General features: G+C 31.3%; 1 protein-coding gene across 5 annotated transcripts in view; it reads right to left on the bottom strand.

Annotated features, from left to right (window-relative positions):
* Window positions 1-3,694: 3,694 nt before the first annotated feature.
* The window catches only part of LOC129939780 (elongation of very long chain fatty acids protein AAEL008004), a 168,722-nt gene continuing 156,526 nt past the window's right edge, over window positions 3,695-15,890 (bottom strand). For all 5 annotated transcript variants that reach the window (XM_056047921.1, XM_056047917.1, XM_056047918.1 and 2 more), the window contains one exon: window positions 3,695-5,506. In XM_056047921.1, the coding sequence (XP_055903896.1) occupies window positions 5,192-5,506 (315 nt within the window). In that variant the 3' untranslated portion in view covers window positions 3,695-5,191. The remainder of the gene's footprint in view (window positions 5,507-15,890) is intronic.

Here is a 15,890-nt window from a genome sequence, read left to right as displayed (position 1 = left end):
ATATTCAAGCCCAGGCCTGTAAGGAGCGGTTTATGCTTTATTCCGGCTCACGCCCTTGGAGTTAAATCCAAGACCTGGTCCTGCAGGTTGAAGGTTGTGCGTTAGGGTCATGGTGACTTCCTGATCACATAAATAAAACCCAGTTGCGAAGCACCAACAAACCTCGGATGCTGACGGTCGACAACCCAAGCAAACGAAATAAGGACAACGAACTTCGGATATGCTAGTGAAATGTTAGGTCCCTTGACAGACCAAGTGCAGCGAAGAATTAGCGGAGGCCCTATACTGCTATAAAGCAGACATCACCGCCATCCAGGAAATACGATGGGATGGGCCGGGCAAAAACAGGATGAAAAACTGCGATATTTACAATGGTTACCAACAGCGCTTATTTGGATGCGGCTTTGTAATTGGTACGAGACTTTTGCAACAAGTCTTGAGTTATAGGTGCATCAACGAGCGCCTGATGACCATCCGCATCAAGGCTAAATTCGGCAACATAAGACTAATATGCACACACGCCCCCACAGAAGAAAAGGATGACAACACCAAGGATATGTTTTTCGAGCTCTTAGACAAAAGATATGAGTAGAGTCCTAACTACGATATTAAAATTGTTCTGGACACTTTTAATGTCAAGCTAGGAAGGGAAGACATCTTTGGTGGAATGATCGGGAAAAACAGCCTGCACCACAACACTTTCGACAACGGATTCAGGCTTATAGATTTTGCTGCGGGGCTAAACGTAATGGTGGCCAGTACGCGTTTTCCACACCTTAACATCCACAAAAGAACTTGGAGTTCTTTAGATCAATCTACCGTAAACCAGATTGACCATATTGTGATCGATGCCAGACACGCTTTCAGCATCATGGTTGTCCGAACCTTCTGAGGAGGTAACAGCGAATCGGGCTATTACCGAGTTTTAGCCAAGGTAGCACTTCAGGTTTGCCCTAGGTAAAACAGCGAGATGCTGACCGAGTTACAAGTAACCTCTCGCCAAGATGCAATCGGAGAACCGCTCTGACGTGCTGGGTTTCAAGCAACCACCAACACGGAACCCCTGGTTTGATGAGAAATTTCGGCAGGCAAATGCAGCCAAACAATAGGCACACATAAAAGGACGAGAGGTGCACATGAGCTCTATGAGCAGAAGAGGCGAGAGGAACACCAACTTCTCAGAAGCAAAAAGCCAGGGCATGAGAAGCTCGCGGTTGAAGATGTTGAGAGGTTTAAAAGCAGGAATGAAGTTCGAAAGTTTTATGGTGAAATGAAATTCTCAGGTACATAAACCTAGAACCGAAGGCTGCAAAGACGAAAGTGGAACCATCATAGTGAAACCGCAGTCAATGCTGAGGATATGAAATGACCACTTCTGCAGACTGTATAACGGCGACGACGAACGGAATTCCACTGTCAGACAAGATGATGATCCATTCAACACAGATGACGAAAGCCAACAATCCCGTCCTCCCGACTTAGATGAAGTGAAGATTTCCATATCTAAGCTAAAGTTTAACAAAACCGCTATAGCAGATGGCTTGAATGCCGAGCTCTTTAAATTAGATGGAGATAAGTTGGTTAGGAGCATGCACCAACTTATCTGGAAGGTATGGTCGAAAGAAAGCCTTCCCGATGAATGGAACCTCAGTATTGTTTGCCCGATCTTGACAAAAGGAGACCCTCTTAACCGCACCAACTATAGAGGAATCAGTTTACTTAACATCGCCTACAAAATCTTCTCTTCTTCTTCTCAACAACATGGTAAGTCATTATCAGTGTGGTTTTAGACCAGGAATGTGCACATTCGATCAAATATTCACATTACGGCCATATTCACATTCCTGGAAAAAAAAACAAGAATAGGTTATAAGGCCGCATATGACAGTATGTACAAGGACGAGCTGTATAGAGCCATGTATAGTTGTAGCATCCCTGCAAAATTCCTCCGTTTGTGCAGGATGACCATGGAGAAGCTTTCGATGCGAAAGAATAGTGCAGAGCTTACACGTCATCACCAGAGGCACTAGCTTTTAAAAGTCTGTCCAATTACTAGCATATGGTGATGACATTGACATAATCGGAAGAACTCAGCGTGGTGTCAATGGGGCTTTTGTGAGTATTGAGGCAGAAGCGGCAAAAATTGGTTTAATGGTTAATGTCGTCAAGAAAGGACATACAACACATCCCTGTCAAACTTGTCAGTTTGTGCAGAATGACGATGGAAAATGTCCTCTGCTCTATCAAGGTCGGAAAAGATCTTACCGATGCATTCGATGTCAAAAAAGGTTTTAGACAAGGCGATTCACTGTCATGCGACTTCTTCAACATCGTTCTGGAAAGAATTGTGCAAAACTCAACCGTCAACACTAGAGGCACAATCTTCCAAATGTACATCCAATTACTCGGATACGCAGATGATATTGACATAATTGGAAGATCAAAGCGTGATGTCAGTGGAGCGTTTTTGAGCATTGCGGAAGCAAAGAAGATGGGTTTAGTGGTCAATGAGGGCAAGACCAAGTATATGATGTCATCTAAAAAGGACATTGAAGAACGACGCACGTGTTGTTCTACTTAGGCACCGCTATTAACACAGACAACGCAACGACACCAGTGCTGAAATCAAACGAAGAATAACTCTTGCAAATCGCTGTTTCTTTCGACTTACAAGGCAATTGAGAAGTAAAGTCCTCTCTCGAGCATCTAAAATCACTATCCATATAAGACACTCTTCATCCTGGTTCTCATTTATGGCGCCGAGGCCTGGACAATGTCAAAGAAAGATAAGAGCGTCTTAGGATGCTTCGGGGAAGAATTCTTTGGGTGATTTTTGGTCCCGTAGGCCGTACGCATGATGGAGAATGGAGGAGAAGATTTAACGACTAACTATACGGGCTGTACAGTGACACTGAAATGGTTAGCAGAATTAAAGTCCAATGGCTTAGATGGCTAGGTCATGTAGAGCGGATGGACATCTACGCTTCAGCCCGGAAGGTCTTCGAATCCAATCCCGAGGGACGGCGCAGTAGCCTACCTTTTGATCGAGTTAGTTATTTTTTAATTCGAAATGAATAACATTAAAAAATCAATAAGTAAGTTGGGATCAACATAAAAAATAACTTCATTGTTGCGGATATGGTGTAAATATTTAATTTAAAACAGTCAAATTATAAGCTATTTGAACAATATTTGCTTAGTACCTAAAAATAAGAACCAAACTGACTCAAACTTGACAAAATAAACAGATCATCATAATTATGAAACACTTCTCAACATTGTAAGCTTTTTTTTTTAAATAAAAAGTTTCATTTTGAACAGCCATCTATTTGACCGATATTCGACCATCCGCAAACGACATTACACAGCAGACTTTGGTCTTAAATCTCAGTTCTCAGTACTCAGGGCTGCCGATCATCAGCCAGGACGAATCTTTTCCGATTTTGTTCTTGAAATGCAACAAAATGTTAAATTGTTTCTATTACAAAATACTCTTCTTTTAAAAATCATAACTAAAGCTCTTATTGGAAGCCCATAAAAAGCTTTATAAGCCAGATGTTAACGACATCGGTCCTTCTTGAAGCAAAGAAAAACAAATTCGAAACCTCAAATTCAAATTTTTAATTTTCATTTTTGGGTGACAATCGAACAATTCTCTTAACCCCATAAATATAAATAATAAAACAAATTGTAATTATTTTGAAAATACCAACAAAAACGTTTTATTTTTTTCATTAATATATTTCGTCTCTTTTTTCTTCTCCTCAACTTTATTGCAAATTTTTCATAGTAAACAAAATTTTAGTTTAGTTTTTATTTTAATCTTTTTTTTTTGGTTCGCAAACTTTTTATAGTTTATTTTTTTGTATTAATTTTCTTATTTCTTTCTATTTTTTTTTAATTTTATTTTTATCTGCAATTTCTATATTACAATTTTTTTAATTATTGATTTATTTATATATAGTCTAATTTGTTTAGCTGGCTCTCTCACTTAATAATGATTGAACAAATGGCCCATATTAAACACGCATAATAAAAAGAATAGAAAATGTATTAAAAAGAAAACTTAAGCCCTTGCGTATAAAAAAGTGATACAAATAATAAATATAAATAATAATTAATTAAACAACATTATTAAGAAATTTACTTCTTAATTTCGTTTATTTAAGATTATTACTTTTTTGTTTTCCTAATATTCATATGCAGTTTTGAACTTAGAAAGTATGATTTACAATTTTTAAGTTTGTGTTTTGTATTAAAACAAAAAGAAATTAGCTTTTTGGTTTCGATTGTTTTTGCGTTTTTGAATTTGTGTGTTTTATATTTTTTAAATTTTGCAGTTTTAATTTATTTATTTTTGAACTTTGAACATGGGTGTATAAATAAAAAAAATATTTATTTTTGTATTGTTTTAAACTTATGGACAAACTAAATCACACTTTAATTTTGTTTAAGTTTTTTTATTATTTGTTTAAGACAAAATATAAAATAAAATAATATTTTTGTATTTTCATGGAATACCCTTGCGCTGCTATTGAATACAAAAGAAAGTATAATTTCTAACCTTACACCGTAAAAATTGTGTTTGTTTTATTTTAGTTGTTTTTTTGTTAAACTTTTGCATAAGTTTTTTAATTTTTTCTTAAAAAAAAAGTTACTTAGCTTATTCTGCAGTTTTATTTTTGTTTCTTTTTCTAATTTGAAGATATTTTCCGAGTAATTTACAGTTGAATATAATAAAAACTTTTATTATAAAGTAAATTTACACCAACGTTATTACAATTTTCCTCTTAACATAATTTATTATGAATGATTTGTTGTTTTGTTTTTCTTTTTTTAAGTTTTGATTTTTAAATATTTATATAACTTTAGTTTGTTTTGTTTTTTTTTTACAGACTGATTTTGATTTAATTTTTATTTAAATTTAAATTTAATTTTAATGTGTGTGGTTTTTTGATTTTGTAACGATTTTGTTGCAGATTTTCTTTTTTTTACAATCACTATTTTAGTTTTATTTTTATTTAAGTCTATATAAAAATAACTAAAAAGAAAAAAGAAAACAAAAACTAAAAACGAAAAGGAAAATAATAATAATTTTTATAAAACAAAAAATTTAAAATAATAAAGAATAAACAAATTATAATAATATAATTTTACAATAAAATGAAATTAAAAATAAAATAAATTAATATTATTTCTGAATTTTCCGCTGTACCAGTCCCGTGGGGGTGGGTGAGTCGTTGTTGTGCAGGCTGTGATGATGACCACCATTCGCGGTGATCGCAGAACCATTTTTGTGTACTCCATTTGATAGGCTGCCATTGAGGCTGCCATTCATTGCTGATTTGACGCCATTCGATTGCGTACTGCCATTGCAATGGCCATTTGATGTGGCTTTTTCGGATGTTATTGCATCACCATTGCAGTGGCCATTCGTAGACGGCGTTTCGGCAACATAGCTTTTGTCACGTCTTTGCAACACGAACATAAGAAGGTTCTTGTACTTCTGCAAGATGGCAGCACATGAAATAGAAAGATTTTAAGAATTAGAGGATTGATTTTAAGTAATAAAGTTATTTTAGTATAGTTCTTCCACAATTTTAACTTAATTTGTTTAATTTTCATCTAAATTTGAATTTAAAACTCAAAAATATAAAATCATAATACACTCCCTACCATCAATTCAAGCTGAATCATGGGTCGAGTTGGCTTGTATTAACTTGAGTGCGATCAAGTTAATACAAGCTAATTTCATCACAACATCCCTTTAACCAGAATCAAAGTGAGCTTCAAAATCACTTAAAATCCCATATGCAATCGTAGTCAAAGATATACATATGTACAATTCTATAACGCTGTGAGCTGCCTAAAGCTAAGAAACCCTAACTTTACCAATGTTCCTTTTTAAACCCTTGACTAGTTAGTTCAAAGTTATATATATAGCTAATATATTCCCACATCTTTCAATTTCATTTGAATTGATAAGCGCTTATGAAATAGAACCCCTGTCACCTCTGAAAGCTTTGTTAAAAACCTGACTAAATGTTAAAAAACTGTATCTAAGTATTTTGAAAACTAAAATCTTTTTGTTTGTTCTTAAAAACTGTGGATTGTATGATTAATTTTGCATTGTACTTTTTTGAAACGACACGTTTTGAAATTTCATAATTTTGTGTATCTCGTTCCAACTTATTGGTTGCGTTTAATCTTGTATTGGATAAATTAAAACAACTTAAAGATGTTCATAAAAAGCCGACAACATTTAAATTTCTAAGTCAAATATTATTGTAAAACTAAATTTTTAATTGGCAATTTATGTTCATTACTTTTGCTTTCTATTTGTTTCTCATACAAATCAAGCCCAACAAAAATTGTCAATAGTTAAACACAATGGAGAATAGTCGAAGCAGACACTTGTTAAATTTGGATACAGCTTAAAAATTAAAAAATTAAAAAAACAACAACAAATCATGTAATCGCTTCCTTATAGCTACGTTCTATTACGTTGAGCTGTCAAAAAAACAGTGAATTTATTAACTTAGTGTTGTTCACCTTTCTCAAATACCACACACAAACCCAATTTGTTTATGTGCCGAAGTTTGACAGTTCTCTTGAAAAAAAAATTCCACATTGGAAATGATTTGATAACTTTATTTCTAAAATTGTAGATCGATTTTTGTATAATCTATTCATAACTATCAATTCAAGTTTGATCATTCGGTAGACTTCAAAATCTTATATTATTTCTTCCAGAGACAGAAGCAAAAAAGCTGTAATGTACCTACTCTTATTTGGAAATTCGGAATATGGAAAATCACGTCGCACAATTAAGATACAAATAATGAGCAGGTTCAGAAAACTTGAAGATAAGGCAAGTTTTAAGCTGCCAAAAAATTGCTTTCCACTTTAGGCAATTTTATTGGAAACATGTCTGGAAAGTTAGTCAAGAAAAATCTTTCTTACTCGCAAGTCAAGTCAGCTGACAGCAAATCCACAAATGACAGCTTATCATGTTATTCCATATAACTGAAAGCTGAACTTTATTATTCTGTAGTTCATCTATTTCCTACACAATTCTATTTAATGTTTTCTGTACAAAGGTTCTTCGTAAAATTGGAAATGGAATACGTAATATTTCTCTTTGATACAAAATACGAGTGGTGGTGGCCTTCTAGTTTGCCTAGTAAGTGTTTTCAATAATGGGTTTTAGGAAGATCAACTGAAGATAGAGGTTAGTGAAGTAAAGTTCAGAAATTTAAATTTGTGACACTTAAAAAACTAACTTGTTGCCTTGGTCAAAATTTAACTTCAAAGAATAAAGTTGGAGCAATTGAAATGGAACCTGAAACTCCCAATTACACAACTACCTTCTTAGACGTTTAAGACTATGAATGGGTGAGGGTTCTGATTCTAGTTTCAAAGTCAATAAGAAGTATTTCTACTTTACAGAATCAGAACTGTCATTTTTTCCCAAATGAAAATTTTCAAAAGAGTAAAGATTGTTAAATAAAAACAACGTAACTCATGTATTCTACTTTTTTATATGAACTTTAGTTTTTTGTTGTTTTGTTTGTTGTGGATAAACAATAAAAACGCAACTGTCACTACTACTGTCAAATTTAAACTTTCGCTGAAAGCAGTGTTGCCAAAATTTCCCTTTTTCTAGATATACCTATACACAAATATTCAATTGGTCTAAGCAAATACATAAGTAATTATTTAATATTATTTGCATTCCAAAAACAAAAAGACCAAAAGAGCTAAACAAAATATCTTATATTTAATAAATTGTCTTAATAAAATTTAGTCGATTATTGTTTAATAACAGATTTAAAATATGTCAATACCTAAAACTTCAATTCAAATATTTGTATTCTTTCATTAATTAGTTCAAAATTAACACCATGTGTTTAAAAAAAAAAAACAGCATCTAACCTACTCGTACATTATTTAGGTTAATTTAAATGCATATAAATTGAAACTATGAACACAATAATTTCATACAAATAATAAACCTCACGTGACCGAACACAATTAACTTCAAATCCCTTGATAAAAGCAGAAAAAAGGACTACCACACAAAATTCATTTTCTTGTTTTCATTTGACGTTTACTACTAAAATTATAAATATCAACTGCCTATATCGTTTCGAATAATCATCACATAGGTAGAATATTCTTGAATCAATAATGACAAATCATTACACATTTTTAGTATTACCAACATTGGTATGGTACATGAATTACCGTAATTAGAGTCAAATTTCTATCACCTCAAATAAAAACAAAGTGCTGACTTAAATATTTTATATGTGTAGTCTGGGGAGAAATGTTAACAAATTTAAAATTAGCTGAGAACTTATTTCAATGTACCGGATAATTCGGATATTTGAAAATTAGAAACAAAGCAAAATCCGAACCAATGTGTTTGTGATTAAATACTATTCGCGTCATGAGATTCGAAACTATCCGGATAATGTCTGATGTATTGGTAGTCTCATTTAACTAGCCGAATATCGTCAACCTTTTAATGGATGCCATATCCGAATAGTGTAGGATTACACCTGTTTTTTTTTAAAGAATCCGGATATCCGGATATTAATAAATTTTAGGTTTTAGATCCGAAACTATCCGGATAATGTCAGATCTCTTGGCAGTCGCATTTAAATGGTTGAATTTCGTCCATCTTTTAATGGATGCCATATCCGGATAGAGTTCGATAACAACTGTTTCTTTCATAAGAATCCGGATATCCGGATATTAATATATTTCAGGTTTCTACTAAATTAAGTTTTATGTTCCAAGCTTATGTTCTTCATTTCTTACGTAGTATTCCTTTAAGAGAGGTTAAAAATGTAGCAAAAATATATTTCTGTTCGAATAAGTAGCTCTACCTGTCAAACTATGAACCTTCCCTTGTAATAATTGTTAGCCAACGCACAAATAAAAATTATAATCAAATCAAAAGCACGGCAGCCGTAACAAATTATCCAAACATGCATCCTGATGGACAACACGCAAGGCGAGGATATTCTGAAAGAGAGTCATTTTATGTGCGGCTGAAGTAACAAACAAATCGTATTTTCGTGTGTGTTTATATTGCACAAATCAATGCCATTATTTTTATTGTACGAAACGTCAAATTCGTACAAATACCTATCATGCAAGTAAAGAAGAAAAGAAAACACATTGACTCTTAGGCAATCTATCTAATCTACTTAATACTATAAACTGGGTCAACCCATCAAATTACGAATTCGCACGAAGAATTTAATTGGATTTTTAAATCCACTTAGTCACTCGGTAGGTATACTTCAACGAACGAACCTGCTTCAAGTTTACAACACTCTTTCAGACTATAAGTCTCGCATAAGTCTTAAGTCTATCGGCTGATTATGGAACGAATAGTGGGATAACATTCCTTCAAAATTGGAATTGAATAAGAAAATTTTAATAAAAAGTAAAAGTATTGTACAAACGAATTTGAATTTAAAGTTGAAGTAATTTTGTAAGAAACTATTTTTATTAATGTTTTGTGTGTCCTTTACATTTTCAATGTTTTAAATAAAAGAAATAAAGTAAACTGATACCTAAGTAAAACTCAAGTACACTTACTTGTTACTCATATTTTTAACGACAAGTCAATAAATTTCACATTTTACTCGTGATGCAACAAAAATTACTTATTACTATTACTAATTTGTACTTTTAACTTTGAATATTCCTTTTTCGAGTATAGGAACTGAACAGAAGAAGTTGAAGTAATTACTCAAAAAGAGTAAGTAAGATTTGTAAAGTATTATATTGCATCTATGAGTATTAAGTACGTTAAAAAAGGTATAAAGCTTAGTCGAAATTTTAGTTCGAGTTCCGGTAGAAGTTCTTAAAATTTTCAAATTATAAGTACAGGAAGCAATTAAAAAAAATTGTAACTTATTGAATTCTTTCGATTTCTTAAGGACGTACTTAATATACGACGGTATTAAAAATATATGTTTTGCAGTATTTCAGGAATTGAAAAACATATCAATTTATTGAATTACATTGTTGTTTCTTTTTAAATTATTCTTGTTTTTACATTAACAACGTATTTATTTACTTATTTATTGAAATCGTAAAACAAACTAACGTTAGAACTTAAGACTAATATACCATTTTTCTTAGATTTATAGATTTACAATGCTTTAAGCAATTTGCAAAAAAAGGTAAACTGAAGTATTGAAAAAATGTAGTTTAAATGTTTTAATTTTAAAATCATCGCTTACGGAATATACCAAAAAGTAATGCTTGTTGTAAACTGAAAGCAATTGTTTGAGGGGACTGTTTTTACCATAGTTCGATCTGCTTGATATAGGACGTAAAGGAACTTGTCTTCTAATACTTGAACGGCTATATATAAAGTTTAATCGTTCCAAAAATAGTGATATGACTGACCCATTGATTAATTTTATAATAATGCACAGCTTAATGTACTCTCTGTATTTAGAAAGCGATGGAAGATTTATGAGCGTGAGCCTATAATTGTACGGGGGAAGTTCGAGCCTATTGGACCATGGGAAAAAAAGGAGGCAGAAGCGCATGAATCTTCTTTGTACTCCTTCTATTGTGTTTATATGGACTGAATAAAAGGGAGCCCATATTATGCAGCCATATTCCAATATTGATCTTACAAATGATATACAAAGAAGTATAAGAGTCGCGAAAATCATGTGAAAACCGTTTTATAAATTCGAGTGCCTTATTTGGTTTTTTAGTAATATAGCCATAATGATTTGTAAAAGTTAATTTTGAGTCAAGAATAATACCTAGGTCAGGGAAAGTAGAGAGTTTAGTCAAATAAGAAGAGTCTAATTGATAATTGAATGTCAAAACATTTTGTTTGCGTGTAAGACGCAATGATTTACATTTGTCTATGTTTAGTAAAAGTTTATTTATAAAACACCATTCGCGAAAACTATTTAGATCATCTTGTAGGAGTAAACAGTCTTCAAGTGAGTCAATACGTTTGAAAATTTTAATGTCATCGTTAACGTACAAAATAAACAGTAAAGGTCCTAAGTGACAGCCTTGTGGTACGCCAGAGTTGGTATTAAAATATAATGACCGCTCATTCCTAAAAACTACGCTGTGTGATCTATTATATAAGTACCGCGAAACCCAACTAACAAATTTATCGCTTAAGACTTGGGATTTAAGTTTGGAAGTTAATGTTTTATGTCACAATTTATTAAAGGCCTTATTGAAGTCTGTGAAAACATAGTGAACTTGTTTCCGTTTTTCAAACGAATCTAAACAAAAAGAACTGAAATAAAATAGGTTAGTAACTGTTGACTTATTTGAACAAAACCATGTTGACTGTCACAAATTAGAGACTTACAATTCAACGATATGACTTTGCAAATAATGGACTCAAATAACTTAGGGATCACGGACAGTTTTACAATGGGACGATAATTTTTTATTTTATTTTTACTATTTTTTTTATGCATCGGTGTTATGTACAAACTCTTCAAAATTTCAATAAAAATGGAAGATTTGAGTGATTCATTAAAAAGAATGAAGAGGTTAGGATAAATAGGATACGCATTCTTTCAAAATATAAGAAGGTACACCATCTGGACCAGGGCTATAACAAACACCAAGTTCTGAAGTTTTGCGAACGATTTCATCTTCAGAGATCCAAAGACTAATTGAATTCAAGTGAGTGACATTTTGTGAGAGGGCCAATGACTCAGGCGTTTGACATTAGTTCGCTACTTCGAAAGCATTGTTGAAAAAAATTTTAAACATTTGACGAATTTACCAAAAACATGACTTTTGAATTTAGGCTCAAAAATTTATGATTTAGCAGATGTTTTTTTAAACCATAAATTACAAATATGCCATACATGAATGGAATTAGACAGTTTATTGTTGAAAAATCGTTTCTTTTGAAAAAATTAATCGGTTTAAAGAATATTTTGAAGACGAATAACTTAATAATATTAAACAAAGAGTAGTGAAACTAAGAATTTATTCGGACATCGGAAATTATTTTTCAACAAAAGAAAGTTTTCGATTAAAGAAAAGTACCATGGAGTTTGTGTTGTCTGAAATAGGAAATAAAATATAATTCAATAGCCAAAGAAATATGTGCTTAAGTCCCTTGCAACAACTATTATTTTATTATTTTTGTCTGATTGACTTACATTGAATTATTTACGTTAATAAGCTGGGTAAAACTGGTCATATTTAATCTTAATAAACACAATCTCAAACCTTACAACTTTTAAAAAATAAGAATTAATTGCCAAGTTTTAAATTAAATTCACTTTTCAAATAAAGTCTGAAAAATTGAAAAGTCTTTGGAGTTTGCAAAATTTTGTGAAACTTAAGTTTCATAGTAAAAAATGGCTGATGAAATATGACCCAGGTTTTTAAAATATGCCTCTTTTAGATCTTTCAAAGACAACCATAAACGGAGTTTTTGATGCTAATATAAGACAAAATGTAGTCCTTAAGGGGTAAATTACAGCTGTCATTGGTTTTCATCATTGAAATCAATTATTGGAATTTTTTTTGACAGGTTGGTTTTAGATTTCATTGAAAATTTCTGTCATTTATTGAAAATAATATCAATATTGAAAAATTAAAAATAACTAAAAGAAAAGTTATGGGTTAAATAAAGTATTTTTTTGTTTAGTAAAACAAATCTAGAAATAATAAGCTTAATTTTGACACACCTAACAAATATAACTTTATTAACCATTTTTAAATCTCGAAACAAAATTGTCAATGATGGAAACCAATGATAGCTATAACTGGCTCCTAACAATAAATTCCGAGTATAAGATAATTGTGCAAAGCAGAAGTATTTAACGTCATCTAGACACAGTTTATAGCATTTTAGTATCTAAGAAGTAGGTAAGATGTCGCTGTCTTACATCATTGAAACGAATAGTTTACATTTTTATGCCAGATTGGTCATTAGCTTTTATTAAGAATTTTTGTCAATTCTGGGTCAAATATTGTATTGTTTTAGTAAAAAACTTCTAAAGCTCATAAGCTTCATTTTAATACCAAATAATACAAATTTGACTCTCTTTATCGCTTTTAAATATCGAAACAAAACCAATGATAGCTACTAATAACCCTATTGAAACCCTTTGAATTTAAAGCATTCATGGTTTTGACAAAAATATTTGGGAGTTAATGTGTTGTGCTGCATTCCAATCCGAGCTGTAATTTAAACTATATACTCAAAGTTTAAAAATACATAATTTCAACATTATTTTTATTATCAGAAAAAATTATATTTCAAGAACTTGCAATGGAAGATTTGTTTTGACGACTGATTCGTAAAGAAAATCAAAAAATACTTTCCAAAACGTTTTCAGTTTTACCGATTTAGCATGAATGGCTCAGCTGTTTTTTTGAAAATTGTATGAAATACTGTATATAGTTAGGTTTTTTTTGTCATGAAAAGTGCTCTTCTCAAATAAGCCGTTTGGATTTGACATAAGAACAATAGGTCCCCTCTATTCCTGACATGACTCACATACAGAAATAGTTCTGAACGGATTGTTTCGCTCTTTAATTTTTGTTTTACTACCAATATTGAAAAATAGGGGTTATAATTTTTTAGTTTGAAGTACGCACTTGAGAATTGGAAAATATGAATTAAAAACATTATAATTAATTTGTGGGAAAATGAGAAAAAATAAAAATCTCATAATTTTCATAAGGCTCCTATAGTTTTAGTAATTTAAGTCACTTTAGTTTCAATATTAAGTGACATTTCAGTGCTATTTTTTTAAATAAATATCCTGCATAATTTATATTATTTATTAAAGGTCAATAAATCGTGTTTGTCCGTTTAATATCCCACTGTCCACCGGCGCCATAATGAAAAAGAACAATATATGGTCAGCCCCATACACATATGTCAAAATAGTACCCAAAAATGTACCCAACTACCCACAAATATGTAATACCATCTTCCAATATAATTTTGGTAGGTATGTACGTCACATAATAAAAGATTTCAGTCTATTTTCGGAAATATATAAATAAAACAAAATTAACACTGATCACATAATACTTTGGACATCTGCAACAGCAGCGAGCCAAACTCACACAAATAGTTCATTACCAATTTGTTTCGTCATAATTTGCTTAGCCTAGTCATGGAGTCTTATACAGAGTGGTTATATGGAGATGGTATAAGGTATATGCCTTATACCATACCTTACCTAGTCACCAAAGCTAACGTGTAATAATTTTTAATTTTTATTTAGCTATACATAGTCAAGTCGGTACCTATAACCTATAGATATACATATTGATATCTTTTTGTATTATTTCATTGACTGAAAATGAAAATAAAAAAAAACAGGTGAAAGTTATTACATCATGTTGCTATACCATGTGGCATGCCACCTTGGTTAAGCATTATCGATTTTTTTTTTGAGTTGAAGACCTTTTTCATTATTTCTTGCGCGCTTGCTTTGAGGAGCCGTCGCCGTTATTATGTTTGACTATAAAAATACTGACAGTAATACATTTGAGCCGTGTAGTTTATAGGAGAGTAAAGTCATAAGTTCAACTTATATTTTCTTAGGTTTTTAGCATATAACAAGTTTTATCTTAGTTACGATTGCTGGAGCTCAGATGAGTAATAATAATAATAGTAATTGATTGCGTGTAGCTGTATTATTTTATTACCAATAATAATAAAGTATTTTAAATACAATTCACAAAAGAGCATGTAATAAGAATTACTACTTAGGTATTGGTTTATGGGGAAATTATAAATCATGTTTTAAATTTATTTATTTCCTTTACTTTAAAACGAAATCCATGAATTAAGTTTGATATAAAATTATTGCGAAGACCTTTTGCAGATCTTACAAATAGTTTGTGACAGATTTATGATAATAGATACAATTTGTATAAATTGCGAAATGAGTTACAAACTTATGCTAAATGATATCTTTGGTCTATTTTTTCTGCAAAAATGGTAATAAAATATAAATTGTGTCATTGTCATCATCACTATCATCATCAGATGTATTTCAATAAATATAAAGATGCTAATTGTTGTCAAATTGACTTTCATTTTTAACAACAACAAAAAAATACAATTTTATTGTAGGAAAAAGCACGTGAAGCAATTTTCACTTATGTAGATTCAACTGATTGAATTCAAAATACCATCAATTAACGGTCTACAGTATAATTCGACTGATGAAATTTGCAGTAATTGTGTATTTCGTCACTTTAATTTGAGTTGATGTTTAATTGCATGATAATTTCTAAAAAAAACTATTTGTAATCAGTCCGATTTGTCGGTATCAACATTTTGTTTAAGCCTTAGAAAAAACGAAAGACCAAAACGGATTGGAAGTTATCATTGAGAGTCGTATTCCAGACTCTTTTATTGTCGGAAGAGATGTAGCATTACACGTGTTGTTATGTTAGTTTTGGACAGTATCTTTAAAATACTAATTAAATTTTATAAGAATTTGTATGCGCACTGCTTCGATATTAATATTTAAAGGTTTTTTAGTTTTTCTAATAAATACTGTTATGTTTCGAATTTTTGTTTGCCATTTATCAACCCTCTCAAAATGTCCAATACATTCTTTGCAATAGTTGACCAAATTAAATAAATATCTGTTTTATCCCAAAAAGGACTTTCAACAATTTTATTCCAAAAATTAGCGACTCAAACTGATAACTTCTCAATCGTACCCGTTTTTCGATTTGACTAAAAGTTCAACAAAATATTAATTACTAAATTTTGTGTGAGATGAACAAATTTCTTTTTCTCTCTTTTTCTTTTCTTTTTTCTCATAATACTTGAGTCGAAAACTATTTCGTATCAGTTTTTCTTGTTTTTGTAGGTTTTC

This window comes from Eupeodes corollae, chromosome 1 (assembly GCF_945859685.1).
Source record: "Eupeodes corollae chromosome 1, idEupCoro1.1, whole genome shotgun sequence".
NCBI lineage: Eukaryota > Metazoa > Arthropoda > Insecta > Diptera > Syrphidae > Eupeodes > Eupeodes corollae.
Note: the sequence above shows the minus strand (reverse complement) of the source record. Positions and strands in the feature narration are given on the sequence as shown.